The following is a 17,529-nucleotide window of genomic DNA, read 5'->3' on the forward strand; positions in this document are numbered from 1 at the left end:
CAACGGGGGGACGGCCCGGGCACGCTCCCCAGGAATAACGTAAATAAATCTAGTTAGATTTGAGCAAAAAAGACATTCATTACTTACATATTCATTACATATCTAATATATGCTGATAGTTGCCGATCAATAAGATCGGAAATAGCTGGTGTGAAATGATATATACAAATGGAAATTGGGTCAAATAAATAACTATTAATCAATAAGCATTAATTAACATTAGTTAATGCAGGAATAATCATTATTCTAAATGCATCTAAATGTATTCTAAACTCCTATGCATGAGCATAGGAGTTTAGGGTTAAGGTTAGGGGTTAGTTGGTTAGGATTAGGGTTAGGGTTAACCCTTATCCTATTGAGTATTGTATAAACTTACAGTATTCCTTAGTTACCTTTAGTTCAGTTCACAAAATGAGCCTAGTAAACATCAACAGTATTAGTAAAAGATTGCTTGTCCATAAGTTAATTAAAAAACGTAACAATCAGGGTACACTAATCAACACACACCCGTGTGCATCTGTGTGTTCGCTCGCACGTAGGCCTCTAATGCAATGAGGGCTAGTCCGAGAAGACACGTTGCCGTGGAGACGACGGATGACTTCACCCCGCGACTGTTTCCTCGGCGATTCCGTGACCCTGCTTTGGCGCGTCCCCCTCCAGGCTTCCTAGTGGCGTAATCAGGTCAGAGGTCACGTGGCTTAGAACGCCACACCCTCAACCTCCACCATCACCATCACTTCCTACTACTCCTCCTCCTTCACCTCCCCTTCACCACCACCACCACCACCACCACCTCCTCCTTTAGAACTAGTACCTGCTCCTCCTCCTCCTTCACCACCAAGACCTCCACCTCCTCCTCCTTCACCACCACTACCTCCACCTCCACCTCCATCACCTCCTTTAGAACTAGTACCTGCTCCTCCTCCTCCTTCACCACCAATACCTCCAGCTCCTCCTTCTCCACCACTACATCCACCTCCTCCTCCGCCACCTCCCCTTCACCACCACTACCTCCTCCTCCACCATCACCTCCTCCTCCTCTTCCACCACCTCCTCCTCCTCCACCATCACCACCTCCTCCACCTCCTCCACCTCCTTCACCAACACTACCACCTCCTCCACCAACACTACCACCTCCTCCACCTCCTCCACCAACACTACCACCTCCCTCTCCACCTCCTCCTCCACCAACACTACCACCTCCCTCTCCACCTCCTCCTCCACCCAACACGTTTTCCTTTGTCTCATCGGTCCCTGGAGGCGGAGCCCTCCCATCCTTGAGGCATCATCACTAAACCAGCCCTGCTTGACTTGTGCGTGCGTGCGTGCGTGCGTGCGTGCGTGCGTGCGTGCGTGCGTGCGTGTGTGTGCGTGAATAATGTGTTTTTGGTTGGTGTCTATGTGATACAATCTCTCTGTGCTTTGGTTTACCGGGACTGGCCTTCAATGCCTTTATTCAAAACCTTACAGTTAAGCTGACTATGTTCCCTCAGTCCCTCAGCTATAAGTGTTTTAACCATTTCCCAAATGTTGACTGTAATTAAACGTCACTAGAACTACAAGATAAACAGAGCCAAGAGAATCCCCTAGTGAGCTTGTTACTGGTGTTGGCCATAATATATGTGTATACTGGTATTTGCTACAGTTTTTTTGTTTTCACACTCTTCTATTCACAACATGTCCTATGACGCGACTAAATGCAATACTCTGGAATATGTAAAGACACCACAGTATAATATCTCAGTCCACAAAATTTGGATAGGAGGCATACAGTGAGAGTACGCCAGTTTATCCGTGTACACTGGGGGGGGGGAACACATTCAGGTCAATGGCGATGTATTCTTAGAAACAGGAAGAGTGTTTGCGGAGTCTGCGTCCCCAGCTGGGACCACAGGCGAGTGGAACTCACAAAATGGCCGCCACCGCTGTGGTGGGAGGTCGAGGACAAGGCTGGGGGCATCTGATTGACCAGATGGCTCTCGCTGAGGGGGTTAATGCTGCGTTCAAGACAACTCGAGTTCCGACTTGTTAAAAAAATAACATATATACGTTAAAATATAGGTCGGAAATTTGGTATCATTTCAGTGCTCTGGTTTTTGTCCGACTTGACGTCAGGAACAACATCCAACATGGTGGACTTCGTTAATGGGAATTTAGTTATTATAAAAGTGTTTGTTGACGCATCGACACATGATTTGATATGCACTTATTCAATCCGTGTTCGTAGTTTCTATTTTGCTGTGATTATAACAATAAGCGGAATTTAAAAGATATTTGAAAGATTAGCCGGCCACTGTTCATTCTGTTCCCAGAATGTGCTATCTCTACATTAGGACTTTTATTTTGTTAGTTCCCAGAATGTGCTATCGCTACATGAGGACTTTTATTTTGTTAGTTCCCAGAATGTGCTATCGCTACATGAGGACTTTTTTTTTGTTAGCTTCCAATACGGCTATCCCTAAGGAATTGCATTAGACACAAAGCTTAGTCCAACTCTGCATTACGTCCTGTTGTTTTCACTGGCACTGTTCCAGAATTTTGGAATTTTGGAAAAAAATAAATAATATTGGGCATCTGTGCATGTCTCTTTTCTATTTCCATATTCACTGTATTGTCCACTTGTCCCATTGTGTATAACTGCTATAAGTATAAGGATACATCTTGGAATAACTCAAACTAATATGGAATCAGTTGGGAATTGGATTGTCATTTGGCATATAAAGTTCTCACAAATTTGATGCTTTTATATTATTTCAGTGATTTTAATACAGTAATGATTGTATTCATTGCTTTCACTAACATAAAACATATGCATATTTCAAGTACAAAATAATATCTTTTAGCTGGCTGTTAGCCGTCGAAGTTGACTTAGTATTCCATGATTATTGTTCTCAGAAGTAAAACGGGCAGATATGGACAATGATATGTTGAAAACTACCCACGCCCTGCTAAGTGTTCCTGGAAGGATATATAGGAACATAAATGATTTAATTTCTCTTCCTGTACGACGGGGGTCAGTGTTAGACTGTGTAGGGCTGACCCCCTCCAAAAAACAAATTAGTCATTAAACAAACTCATAAATAGTTATCACGAGTGTCTGATATTATTAGAGCATTTGTAAAGTCACATAGAAATAAATAAAGGGAAAGTCAATAAAAAAAACGAAAATAAATGTTCTGTATTTTCATGTTTCATATTTACTTCCTAAATGTATTTATCTATCTGCATACCGATCAGGGACCTGCCTGAATTTGTTACCCATGTGACCTTTCAAATAATCCAATATAAGTAGTTATTGAGACATTGTTTTTTCTTTTCGGTGCACTGTTTGAAGGTTCCGCCCTGCGTAACCCCCAAGAATCCAGTAATCCAAGGGTAGACATCTGTCCAGTTAAAATCCAGTGTTGGGTTTACAGTAGATGCTTTCTGTCGAGTTTCGATCCCCAATACGGGAAGCAGGCTAGCTCCATTCGATGAGCTGATTGGCAGCTTCTCACTTCAGTGTGTCTGTTCTAGAGCATGTGAATATTTACAAACTTTTATTCTGACTATAGGAACCGAGACATTGGACTCAAATTATCTTGAATATCTCCCTCAGAAGCCCTCCCAGGCTCTGTGATCATTGAGGCAGGCCTTGGGTGAAGCGTCGGGATGGAAAATATAAAGGAATATGTCAAATAATTCACGCAATGTCTCCCGCTGATGTCGATTCTGACCCAAGTGTGACGTTGTTGTTTTCAAGACACAAATTTCCCACGCATCTTCAAGTACACAGGTGGTGGGAGCTGGCCGCCATGACACTTGACGCCCAATCTTCACAGGAACGGTAACTCCACCCTGTGATTGATTGGTTTAGATATCTAACCATGGAGTCTGAGTCTCTGATTGGACGTTTTGTTTTTTTGGGAGGGGTGGTCGTCGGGGCTGCGGTGGCCGGTGGCTCAGGCGAAGGGCATGTCCGATCTGTGGATGGTGTGCACCGGCGTCTGGATGTCCTGGTAGTTCTTGCCGTTCAGGTACTCTGTGTGGCTCTCGATGCTGTAGCAGCGGTGCACCTCCGTCAGGGACGAGGCCACGTAGGAGGCGGAGCGGAAGACGTCGGCGTTGGCGAAGGTGCCGCCGAACTGCATGCGCTGCTGGTTCCAGTGTCTCCGTAGGACCGTCTGGACCTGGGGACCAGGAGGCAGAAGGGGCCGGTGAAAGGCCGATCCAACACACAACGTATCTCTTCAAACGTGCGCACGGATTCATGTGTAGCTTTTGTTGTGCAGGGAGAGTGAGTTAACCTAGCAATTGTTATTGCTTGGCACTTGATTCGATGAACATCCTAGCTAAAAAAAAAAAAGGCCAAATCCATCCTGCAGGACTCATCACACCCCGGTCACAATCTGTTTGAACTGCTGCCATCAGGCAGGAGATACAGGTCCACGAAAACAAGAACAAACAGACTACAAAACAGTGGAATGTGAATGTTTGTGTGGGAGTGTCTTATGTGTTTTTTTAGTGCACTTAAGTTGACTATTTTAATAGTTTTAATTAATTAATTAATTTATGTATTAAGGGAAATTGTTGTACTTGTTACAATGACAATAAAGATATTCAAATTCTAATTCAAATAAAGATATTCTAAGTCTGTACCGACAGTGATATGTTGTTGTTTCTCTTTCTTCTGACAAATGTAAGTATTTTAAGTTACTTTGGATAAAAGCGTCTGCTTAATGCCCTCAATGCAAGTGGAAATGCTGCACTGCTCTGTGTCTTCACCGTGTTTTGAGTTAGGGGTTATCTTGGCTCTCTATTCGCAGTCGCAGTTGCCACTTAACTGCGAACAATTACCTTTTCCTATTAGAAATATTGTTTTTTGGAGCATGTTTTGAACCCTGTTGGCATGGCGCTACTGGTTGACTCCACTGTGTTTCCCAACTGATGCCAGGAAGGCACACTCTCCTTAAAGAGCTGGACGGGGATCAGGGAATTAGGGTTTGTTTGATTTATCCCCCGGGCTGTCCCTCCGAGGCCCTTTATGTAATCCTCTGGACGTTGGAGAGTGCAACAGAAGCACACAACACCTTAAATCGAACACAACCTTAATGTTTCATGTAACTTCGAGCAGAGTGAATTCAACTACTAAACCAAACAGAACCACCTACCTCTCCGTTGAAGAAGCAAAATATGGTGGCCACTAGAAGACCCTGCAGGACGAAAACAGGATGAGGATCATTATATCTCTTTAACTGATCGGCCATTGTTCATAAGAGCATAAGACCAAATCGACAGTACTGGGTAGTCTTGTTGAAATTAACTTTGGCTCTTTGAGTTGGCTGAACTATTATTTTCCCATCTATGAAGTTTAACTTGTACTATCTTATACAAGTTTATCCTATGCAAATATATCCTTATATTAGCTCATCTTGTAGTAGCTTAGCTTATTGTAGCTTAGCTTATTAAATGAACTTTGGCTCTTTGACTTAGCATAACTGTATTATTTTCTCTTTATCTGTTTAGCGTAATTTGTCCTCACCTGGGTGTGAATGAAGATGTTCATGACGTACTGGTACACCTCAGAGGGGCCCTTGTAGGGTAACAGGACAAAATGAATGCCCAGGAGGGGGATGAGGATCAGGGTGGCCCTCACGGCCTTCATGTAGAGGCTGAACTCCGCCTTGTGGGTCACCTTCAGCTTGGTGATGAGCACGCGCACGATGTTGAGCAGGAAGAATAAGTTTACCTGGAATGAGAGTTCAAGTCCGGTCATGTCAACGTTTGCTCGTAAATGGGACCATGGGTGCATTTATGTCTATCGATGGGAAGTTTGCCCGCTTGCACATTTTGTAGGAAGAACTAGCGGGACCAAGTGTGGGCAGCTCCAGCGCTAGGCTAGCATTGAATACATCCTGTGTAGGTGCTAGGCTAGCTTTGGATACAGACTATGAAGGCGCTAGGCTAGGCTGGGCATGGGAGACTGTGTGTGTAGGCTGGGTTAGGTCGGGGGTTTGAGTCAGTCTGTGTAGGCGCTAGGCTAGGCGTTGCGGAATCTCAAATTAGGACTGATTTTCCGAAATGCAAACTATTTGTTTTCCTTCCTTGTTTTCTTGTAGCTGTACGGCACTATAGTGGGGTATTTATTAATTAGTAATCAATAAAACGGTGTATTCGTTATGATATGTTCGAGGACACGACAACTTATTTGAACGTGATTGGTTAGCGACTAGCATCGCTGAAAGGTCAGTGTGAAACTCAAATTTATATGAACTCTGTGCTGCTTGGGGCCTGCGCTGGGCTCCGCCCATCGCAGTCCGTTAGCTGCCGCGCCTTACCAGTAATGCAGCACAGATGGGACTGTGGATGATGTAGAGCAGTGACGTGTCCGATCGGATCCAACAGCTGAGGCGGCAGGTGCAGAAAACATCGAATCAGAACACAAAGAACACTCAGAAAAAAGTAGAATCTGAACAAATTGAACGGGGCCGAATGTAACCAGTCCGGTCAGAACGACTAGATTCTGAGCCAGAATCTGTTTTACAGGCATTTTGTTATTGAACAGGAAGTGAAATAGTGTCTGTCTGTCTGTCTGTCTGTCTGTCTGTCTGTCTGTCTGTCTGTCTGTCTGTCTGTCTGTCTGTCTGTCTGTCTGTCTGTCTGTCTGTCTGTCTGTCTGTCTGTCTGTCTGTCTCTCTGTCTCTCTGTCTCTCTGTCTGTCTGTGTCTGTTCAAACTTCCCACTTTAAAACTTTCCTTACAGTACATGCAGACATGCTTGGGCCGGACATGGACATGAGCTACCGTTGTGTTCTACCAGTGATCGATAGGGGAGGAGCACTGGGCCCAGAGGCTTACGTGTCGTTGTAATAGCAGTACCGGGCCACCGCGTGAATCAGGGCTGGGACCAACGGGAAACCTGCAAGTTCCAACGAGTTGCGTTACAATAGAGCGACACTTTAAAATGACCTTGCTGCTTTCACATTGAAATTGGATGTGTACATCGGGTCTTTACTATTTACCTGCTTTCTCTATGCATTGTTTTTGAATAGAAACGTAATTCATGAGAAGGAGATGTATGCCTAGAAGAGACTGTGGACATTGGGGACTTGAACGCACAACCTTTAATCCTATCTGGCCCATAAACCCGTTTCCAGTAGTGAGTCCCACGTTGTATATTCTAATCCCATTGCAGCAGAGGTATCCTGTGAAATGATAGGTTCCTGACCCATTACAGTAGATAATCCCACATCAAGTCATGGGTTTCTTCCAGGAGTTATTATCATATGAGGTTTTGGGTTCTTACCCCATCCTAGCAGGTAGTACCACAACAGATGCTGTTTCTCTGCGAACACGGCCACCACGATGAGCGTGTGCAGGTAGATGCCCTCACACAGCATCCAGAAGTAGTTACACGTCATCAGGTAGAGGTGGATGAACATGATCACCTTACAGCTCACCTGGGGACAGGACACAACCAATCAGAACCATTATAGCTCACCTGGGCACAGGACACAACCAATCACAAACCTTATAGCTCTCCTTGGCACAGGTAAAACCAGTTACAACCCCTTTAACTCCCCTGGGCACAGGACATAACCAATCATAACAGGGGATATGTGTATATAGGGGATATGTGTATATAGGGTTCAACTTCCCGTCTCACCAACGCTCAACGGATAGTTGCTGTCTTTGGGATCAACCAATGTGTTGTGCAAAAAATGTGTCAGAAAACCTTAAAATAGGACGAAACAAATGATGCTATGAGACTAACAGTATATACATTTTTTAGACAGATCTATATTTCATTGTCTGCAGTCCACTCATGTATGTTTCTATTTCCCCTTCTTTTTTTTTACTGATGTGCGCTGCCGTTGTCTCCTTTCAGGAGTGAACCAAGCAGCCATCTAACGTAACGTAGTGTCAGAACATGCAGGGTGGTGCTCGGGTACCCACGGTGTTACTCTGCATGGGGTCGTTGTGGTTGTTCACCGTGGTATACCAGATGATGGTGATGCCCGAGTTCAGCACGAAGGAGAAGAACAGGTTCTTGTGGAGTGTGATCCTCTGGCAGCTTAACGTTCTGCAGAGAGAGAAGGGGCGAGAGAGAGACACTGTTAGTGTGGGAGAGAAGGAGAGGGGGGAGGGAGGGAGAGGGAGGAAGAGAGGAAGAGAGAGAGACTGACTGACTGACTGGGATGTAAACGATAAATACTATACTCACCGGGGAATGTCTTAATACTCCAGTATCGGTTTTTTTAGTGGGCATCATAAAATGATTGTTTTACTGTTTCGTCACTATTCGTTTCCATCTATACTCTACTTCACTTCATCCTTTCACGTGGAGCAGCGATAAACCCGCCCTTCACAATACACACGTGCTGTACAAATAAACTGGCGTTTCCGAGGGCAGGCGTATTCTGTGTTCTCCCCGACCGGGCGTTGACTCAACACGCTCCGAGTGTGTGAGTGTTTAAAACAAGCGAGGAAGTATCTCTGGGACTCTTTCTTATGACCGCGCGTGTGTTCCTGGCTCTTCCTCGTCCCGGCATTGTCCATTGTTGGGAACAATTGCCAGCCGAGCCATTAGCATGTTGAAACTGTTTAGTTTGGCAGCCTCACACTTTCCCTGACCGCTATCGCTCACCGGGAGACAGACATAAACATTCCTTCAAAACTCTTCCACAGCTCAGCCCAGAGCTCCTGACCTCCTGACCTCCTGACATCCTGACCTCCAGAACACGACCTCTGCGGCCGTAATTCCATGTTTTGCAATACGTGCATAATTCAAGATCGTTCGCATAATCGCCTCATCGCATAATTGCCTGAGAAAAGTATTTTTTTTTCTCAAAATTGTGATATCTAACCTATCTCTTCTCTCCTAACTCCAAAGTCTACTCTCCTTAACTGTGCCACATTGACTATATCCTAAGCCAATCAGAGTGCCTCTCACATTCCATAACGACTATCTGCCTAAGCCATCTATTAGACTTTTTTTTATTTTTTTTAAGATCAACTTTAAAATATGACTTTTTATGGCAATGTGTATTATTTATTAGCGTGTGATGGAAGCCCTCAGACGTCGTTGCTGGCACTTACTTGAAGTGGAAGAATATCGCCAAGGAGATGAGGAGCGAGGTCAGAGACAGGCCGTGACCAAGCAGAGCCAGGTAGAAGAGGTTCATCGCAGTCTGGAGGACAAGGGGAGAAGGAAAAGGCGGGAAAATTAGAAGACGTCCATTTTGTCCGTGATTTTTTTAGTTCATTTAAAGGGTAATTCCGGTGCAAAATGGATTTGGGATATGTTTTGTATGATAACGAGTTGAAACGTTCGTTTTGGAGCACAAAAAACGCATATAGGCGCTTTCTTCAGTCGGCTGTTTTTAGCCGATTCTATCAAAACGCTATAAACTTGGAACGATGGGGGTACTGGTTATGGTAAAAACTAAATCGCTATTTTCAACCACTTAAAAGGCTAGAAGTAGCCCGACACTTCTTTAGTAGTATAATAAGGGTCTTAACATATAAAACAAGGCATTGAGAACTTTGTAAGTGTACAGATTGTTTATTAAAAAGGACATTTTATACACACAATACCATCAGTAGATCACCCGTCGACACCATTTTGTTTTTAAGACTCGATAAGTAGATTGACGAACACAGAGCTTGTGACATCCGTCAGCAACACGCAAGCTCTGTGTTCGGCAATCTACTTATCAAGTCTTAAAAACAAAATGGCGTCGACGGGTGATCTACTGATGGTATTGTGTGTATACAACGTTAGGCTAGGGGGGGGGGTGGGGTCAGGTGGGCTAGGGGCTTGGGGGGGCCAGATGGGGAAGAGTCTTGGGGGGGGGGGGGGGGGGGGCGGGTGGGGTAGGAGCTTTGTTTGGGGGGCTAGATGAGTTAGGGGCTTGGGGGGGGCTTACCTTGTGACCCTGCACCGTGTGGGTCTTGCAGGTGGTGTAGTTGGTCCAGGTCCGGCTGCTCTCGGGGTGGCGCCCCCACTGGCCCTCGTCCGTGCACACCTTGGACGCCATCGCTGTCAACGAAAAGGTCAAAGGTCACCATCTGGCGTAACGGAAGGGGACGAGAGGAGGAGAGGAGGAAGAGGGAGAGGAAGAGGAGGAGGAGGAGGAGGAGGATGGGAGGGGAAGGAAGGGGAGGCGGGGGAGAGGAGGAGAAGAAGGAGGAAGAGGTGAGGAGGAGGAAGAGGAGGGAGAGAGGTGGAGAAGGAGGAGGGGATGAGGTAAAAGGAGAGGAGGAAGATGAGAGGAGGAAAAGGGGACAATGAGGAAGAGGAGGAGAGGAGGAGGGTGAAAAGCAGGTGGAGGGAGAAAGGTGGAGGAGAGGGGGGGAGGTATAGAGGAGGAGGAGGAGAAGAGGGAGAGGAGGAGGAGGAGGAGAAGAGGGAGAGGAGGAGGAGGAGGAGGAGGAGGAGGAGATGAGGAAGAGGAGGAGGAGGAGGAGGAGGAGGAGGAGGAGGAGATGAGGGAGAGGAGGAGGAGGAGGAGGAGGAGGAGATGAGGGAGAGGAGGAGGAGGAGGAGGAGGAGGATAAGAGGAAGAAGGAGGAGGAGGAGATGAGGAGAGGAGGAGGAGGAGGAGGAGGAGGAGGAGGAGGAGGAGGAGGAGGAGGAGGAGGAGAAAGAGGAGGAGGAGATAAGGGAGAGGAGGAGGAGGGAATTGACCTTTAGGGTCAAAGTCTTCGAAGTAGTCCGGACAAAACTGCTCTGTGGTGAAGCCGGCCTCCGTCTGGTCCCAACAGAGCCACCCATCCCAGGTTCTGTTGCACATCGGGCCTGACACACACACACACACACACACACACACACACACACACACACACACACACACACACACACACACACACACACACACACACACACACACACACACACACACACACACACACACACACACACACACAAAGAGTTATTACAAACACTGCTAGTAACCTAAGTACCCTGTACTATGGCCTAGTGGGGGTGGTTTACTGCCTTGGACGGCCTGTGTGTGTATTGCTGTGTTGTGGGCGTAAAGTGACCTGTCTGGGGGTGGGACTCCTTCAGTATCCTCTGGAAGCACTCGTACTGCGCCGTGGTGATCCGGTTGCCGCCGTGGTGATGGTTGGTCTGTTTGGACTCCGCGGCGTTAGCCTCCGAGCTAGCGACCGCAGCAGGCTGGCAGTGGAGGCGTCACGTACACACACACACACACACGTACACACACACACACATACACACACACACACACGTACACACAAGCATACGTAAGGGGATACACGTACACACGCACACACACAGACACGGACACACACATAAACAGACACAAAAACACACAGGAACAGAAACATACACACACACACACGCACAGGCATACACATACAAATACACACACACACACACACACAAACACACACACACACACACACACACTAAAATTAACTTCAGCGATACCAAATTCTGCATTAATTTTTTTTGCGGCCTCGTTCTTTTCCACACGTCCGTCTTTCCATCGGCCGTGTTTACCTGACTGAGGTAGAGCCACATCAGCAGAGACACCGTCACCGCCCTGGTCGTCATGGCAACTCTGAGGACAGTCGGAAAGGCGTGTTAACAGGGCGAACCGTCTCTTACCTACAACCTAACCATCACTCACCCTAACCCTAACCATCTCTAAACAAACACCTGACCATCACTAACCCTAACCCTAACCGTCTCTCACCTAAAACCTAACCATCACTCAACTAATACCATCTATGTACTTATACCAAACCATCTCGTACACCAAGCCTAACCATGTTATCATTACCTAAACCCGCATCATCTCTAACCCTAACCGGCTCTAACATAATACCTAATACCTAACCATCTCTAACCTAATAACTAACCATCTCTAACCTAGTACCTTACCATCTCTAACCTAGTACCTAACCGTCTCTAACCTAGTACCTAAACATCTCTAACCTAGAACCTAACCATCTCTAACCTAGTAACCACCTCTAACCTAGTACCTAACCGTCTCTAACCTAGTACCTAACCATCTCTAACCTAGTACCTAAGCACCTCTAACCTAGTAACCACCTCTAACCTAGTACCTAACCGTCTCTAACCTAGTACCTAACCATCTCTAACCTAGTACCTAAGCACCTCTAACCTAGTACCTAACCATCTCTAACCTAGTAACCAACTCTAACCTAGTACCTAACCATCTCTAACCTAGTAACCATCTCTAACCTAGTACCTAACCACCTCTAACCTAGTACCTAACCATCTCTAACCTAGTACCTAACCACCTCTAACCTAGTACCTAAGCACCTCTAACCTAGTACCTAACCGTCTCTAACCTAGTACCTAACCACCTCTAACCTAGTACCTAACCATCTCTAACCTAGTACCTAACCATCTCTAACCTAGTACCTAACCGTCTCTAACCTAGTACCTAACCATCTCTAACCTAGTACCTAACCGTCTCTAACCTAGTACCTAACCATCTCTAACCTAGTAACCAACTCTAACCTAGTACCTAACCATCTCTAACCTAGTACCTAACCGTCTCTAACCTAGTACCTAACCAGCTCTAACCTAGTACCTAACCATCTCTAAACTAGTACCTAACCATCTCTAACCTAGTACCTAACCATCTCTAACCTAGTACCTAACCAGCTCTAACCTAGTACCTAACCACCTCTAACCTAGTACCTAACCATCTCTAACCTAGTACCTAACCACCTCTAACCTAGTACCTAAGCACCTCTAACCTAGTACCTAACCATCTCTAACCTAGTAACCAACTCTAACCTAGTACCTAACCATCTCTAACCTATTACCTAACCAGCTCTAACCTAGTACCTAACCAGCTCTAACCTAGTACCTAACCACCTCTAACCTACTACCTAACCATCTCTAACCTAGTACCTAACCAGCTCTAACCTAGTACCTAACCACCTCTAACCTAGTACCTAACCATCTCTAACCTAGTACCTAACCATCTCTAACCTAGTACCTAACCACCTCTAACCTAGTACCTAACCACCTCTAACCTAGTACCTAACCACCTCTAACCTAGTACCTAACCGTCTCTAACCTAGTACCTAACCGTCTCTAACCTAGTACCTAACCATCTCTAACCTAGTACCTAACCATCTCTAACCTAGTACCTAACCATCTCTAACCTAGTACCTAACCATCTCTAACCTAGTACCTAACCGTCTCTAACCTAGTACCTAACCATCTCTAACCTAGTAACCACCTCTAACCTAGTACCTAACCACCTCTAACCTAGTACCTAACCATCTCTAACCTAGTACCTAACCATCTCTACCTAACCATCTCTAACCTAGTACCTAACCATCTCTACCTAACCGTCTGTAACCTAGTACCTAACCATCTCTAACCTAGTACCTAACCGTCTCTAACCTAGTACCTAACCATCTCTAACCTAGTACCTAACCATCTCTACCTAACCATCTCTAACCTAGTACCTAACCATCTCTACCTAACCGTCTGTAACCTAGTACCTAACCATCTCTAACCTAGTACCTAACCATCTCTAACCTAGTACCTAACCATCTCTAACCTAGTACCTAACCGTCTCTAACCTAGTACCTAACCATCTCTAACCTAGTACCTAACCATCTCTACCTAACCATCTCTAACCTAGTACCTAACCATCTCTACCTAACCGTCTGTAACCTAGTACCTAACCATCTCTAACCTAGTACCTAACCATCTCTAACCTAGTACCTAACCATCTCTAACCTAGTAACTAACCAGCTCTAACCTAATATCTAACTATCTCCAGTCATCGGCGGACCGGCAGTCGCTGGTAGTTTGGTGACACTAGAGCACACACACACACACACACACACACACACACACACACACACACACACACACACACACACACACACACACACACACACACACACACACACACACACGGGGGTATTTTTACCAGGACAAGAGGAACTGATAAAGTGTCAACACTTCCTCTGCCCAGCAGCCCGCCACACTCCCAGAATGCAGCAGGAGAACAATCTCTCGTCTAACTTAACCATCCCTAGTCCTAACTTAACCATTTCCAGGACTAACTATACCATCTCTAGTCCTATCTTAACCATCTCTAGTCCTAACTTAGCCATAACTTAACCATCTCTCGCGCAAATGTAGGCCCAATCCCATTTCTACCCCTTCCCCCTCACCCTTGTTTTGAAGGGGGAGGGGTAAGGGGTAGAAATGTGATTTGGGCCTTAATCTTCTTTATTCCTTATGGAGCCATAACTCAACCATCTGAAGCCCAAACTTAATCGTCTTTATTCCTTCAGGAACCCAAACTCCACCATCGACAGCCCTAACTTAATCGTCTTTATACCTTCAAGAACCCTAATTCCACCAGACAACCCAAACTTAATCATTTGTATTCCTTCAGGAACCCTAACTCCACCATCGATAGCCCTAACTTAATTGTCTTTATTCCTTCAGGAACCCTAACTCAACCATCTACAGCCCTAACTTAATCGTCTTTATTCCTTCAGGAACCCTAACTTAACCATCTTGAGCCCAAACTTAGTCCTATCTTAATAATCCCTATCCCAAAATAAGCCCTAGCCATCTTCAGCACTTACCTAACCTCTATCCCAACGTTGCCCTACCTTAATCATCTCTATCCTTAACCTAGCCATTACTAAACCATCTCTATCCGTAATTTACCAATCTCTATCCCTAACCAAAACATGTCGGTCTTCATCTTAACCATCTGTAACAGCTAACTAACAACAACTACCCCTTACCAAAAGATACCTAACCCTAACACTAACCCTATCACAACCATCCCCTACCCTAACGTAACCAGATCTTAACGTCTTAATCCCTTCTCGTTTCAATATACGCCCCACGATATGAGCCCCTACCTCGGTACACAGCATGTCAGTAGGGTGGGAGTGACACGCACAAAAGTGTGTGTTTTTTTGTGCATCTGTCTTGCACAATCTTCGAGGTCAGAGTGTGTTTGGCAACAAATGAAACATGACAACATATCATCTCCAGATGTGAAAACCGGTAGGAGAACAGATGTCAAGAGCCATGTTAACGCATGGGCTATCATAGGCAACATCCACAGTCTTTAAGTGCAGAGGGGGTGGAGTAGGTTCTGTCTCTTTACATTAAATCTTCCTCCAACGGTTCCTAGGCTCCCCGATCCCCCGCAGAACCTTCAATCAGAGGAATTAATCATCGCTCCGCAGTTTACAAACATCCAAAACAAAGCCATTAAAGTTGTTTTGCATTGCACAATAAAACCCAATCCAACTGTGGGTTCAAGACTCACACACACTGACAGACACATTTTTTCTCTCTCACACACCCACACACAACAGACACACACACACACCAGACACACACACACACACACACACACACACACACACACACACACACACACACACACACACACACACACACACACACACACACACACACACACACACACACACACTCTCTCTCTCTATCTCTCTCTCTATCTCCCTCTCTCTATCTATCTCCCTCTTTGTCTCTCTCTTCTCCCTCCTTCCATGCTTCACACATTCTCACACTTCTGCTAAAATCTGAAGCCTGTTCAATTCTCCGGGACTTATTTAAAAACAGGAAACCTAAAGTACTAAAGCCAGGATGTTGAGCAGCTGTTTAAGTGAACAACTATGTTGCCTAACCCAGCATTCCCTTAAAGATGCATTTCCTTCTTGGAAATCTTTACATTCCAACAGATGGGAAACCTCCACGCTACCTTCTGGAAATCAGCTCTGTCGTTTAGGAGTTGCTTGTCAAATAAGATAATTGGTTAATTTTGTTTAAATACAAATACGGTTTTTATATTCTACAAATATTTGTTGTAAAACATTAGGTATACGTTATTTAAAGGCTAATTTCGGTTTAATGTGCTACGAAAATATATTTACTGACGTGAAAAACATCTGATATGAGAGTAAAAGGGGAGGGAGAGGAGGAAAGGGAGATAAAAGATAGCGAGACGAGAGAGATGAGGAGAGAATTGTCTTAGCGAGTTATATAATTGCTATTAACTAGGCAATCAAGTTTTGGTCCATTAATCAACTTCCTGATCAATTAATGCTGGACTAGCCTAAACGAAACTCCAGCACTTTCGTTATATTTCTGAACTTCTGATACATTTAGATCCTAATACGTCTTCAAAATATTGTTTTGTCGTGGCTTTACCTTTCAATTGATAGCTCCCCTGCGAAAAAACTCGGCAATTTCCTTGAGGGTTTTCAGCTGTGGGCGTGCACCCTCCGCTCTGTCCCAACGCACACTGCCCTAACGCAGACTGTCCCGCACGGAGCAGTGGAATGGGAGAGGCGAGGAGGATGAGCAGTCCGCGCTGACGTCACACGCACGCCTTGTGGGTTCAACGCGTCACACTGGCCTGCCCTTTCTCCACGTTAATTACGTCCGTTACAGGTCTAGTATATAAATAGATAAAGCGCTCTTTAAAAGGTAAAGACGGTATCGCTGTGAACAAGTTGGTTTTGGTCAAATCTTTGGTGACCAGAAATGTTGGCGCATTGGTTTATTTTCATTTTTCCTTTTAAAATGCCTCAAGTTTGCTCCAGGAGGAAAGGTGATATTCAAAATCAACACTAGCCGAGTGTTGTTAAAAATGCACCAGTGGTGTGGAATTAAGTCACACCCCTAGATTCATGTCTGCCTTCTGCTAAGAAACGACTCCCTCTAGTGGTGGCAGAAGGTCAATGTGTGACATTTTTCTATACGCTATCTCCTATATTTTTCTAAACTGCTACTGGGGACACACACACACACACACACACACACACACACACACACACACACACACACACACACACACACACACACACACACACACACACACACACACACACACACACACACACACACACACACACACACACACACACACACACACACACACACACACAGGGGATGTTTTTAACATCAAATTATTTCAAATGAATGCACTCAAATAATGTGAAAATCCGCACAGAGGTACCAAGGGACATCATGAGTCCGTAGAAAACAATTTCTTATGATTTTTTAATGATTTATTTTATTTCTGCCTACATAGTAACACATGCGTATTGGTGATAACTTTAACATCGAATTATAAAAAAAAATGCTACAGTAAAAACACTTAAGTCAGTTTAGTGGCACCGCAGCACAAAAACCAACAAGTTTGTAAAAAACTAATTAATTCGATTTTTTTATGGAGCGTGGGTTACTGTAAACTTAATTCAACACACATTCAACAGATAATAACCATATAATAACATAAACATACCTAATTTAATGAATCCATACATGTTTTTTTTGGTCAAAGGCATGTGGCTTTGTATGATATCTGTTAGGGGTTGGGGGATACAAACTCGAGACCTATGGGCATGTTTTGAACATAAATCATCCACATGACTTTCGAGTTTTCATGCAGTGATTTAAAAAGTAAGTTGATCAGGTTTTGCCTCCTAAAAAGCAGATAAAGCAGCAATGGAGGGGTTTCTG

At 45.0% G+C, this 17,529-nt stretch overlaps 1 protein-coding gene across 1 annotated transcript; it reads right to left on the reverse strand.

The window, feature by feature from the left end:
- Positions 1–1,796: 1,796 nt before the first annotated feature.
- LOC130381406 (calcitonin gene-related peptide type 1 receptor-like) lies at positions 1,797–16,410 on the reverse strand. The gene is made up of 13 exons (XM_056589026.1): positions 16,213–16,410; positions 11,509–11,569; positions 11,025–11,160; positions 10,669–10,779; positions 9,908–10,020; positions 9,078–9,169; positions 7,935–8,061; positions 7,285–7,438; positions 6,837–6,897; positions 6,318–6,384; positions 5,522–5,728; positions 5,151–5,192; positions 1,797–4,169 (listed from the first exon to the last, which is right to left on the reverse strand). Exons 2-13 carry the CDS (start codon positions 11,560–11,562, stop codon positions 3,942–3,944), a joined length of 1,392 nt encoding a protein of 463 aa, XP_056445001.1. The 5' UTR covers positions 11,563–11,569; positions 16,213–16,410; the 3' UTR covers positions 1,797–3,941.
- Between the last annotated feature and the right edge of the window lie 1,119 nt (positions 16,411–17,529).

The sequence above is a fragment of the Gadus chalcogrammus genome, chromosome 4 (assembly GCF_026213295.1).
Source record: "Gadus chalcogrammus isolate NIFS_2021 chromosome 4, NIFS_Gcha_1.0, whole genome shotgun sequence".
Classification (NCBI taxonomy): Eukaryota; Metazoa; Chordata; class Actinopteri; order Gadiformes; family Gadidae; genus Gadus; species Gadus chalcogrammus.

Bases quoted from the DNA above. Each gene is read 5' to 3' on its own strand.
- LOC130381406 (XM_056589026.1), bottom strand. From the start codon at position 11,562: ATGACGACCAGGGCGGTGACGGTGTCTCTGCTGATGTGGCTCTACCTC. The intron at 8,062-9,077 runs GTAAGTGCCAGC...CTCTCTCTGCAG, and splicing joins GCGATATTCTTCCACTTCAA to AACGTTAAGCTGCCAGAGGA. The intron at 4,170-5,150 runs GTAGGTGGTTCT...CCTGGTCCCCAG, and splicing joins TTTGCTTCTTCAACGGAGAG to GTCCAGACGGTCCTACGGAG.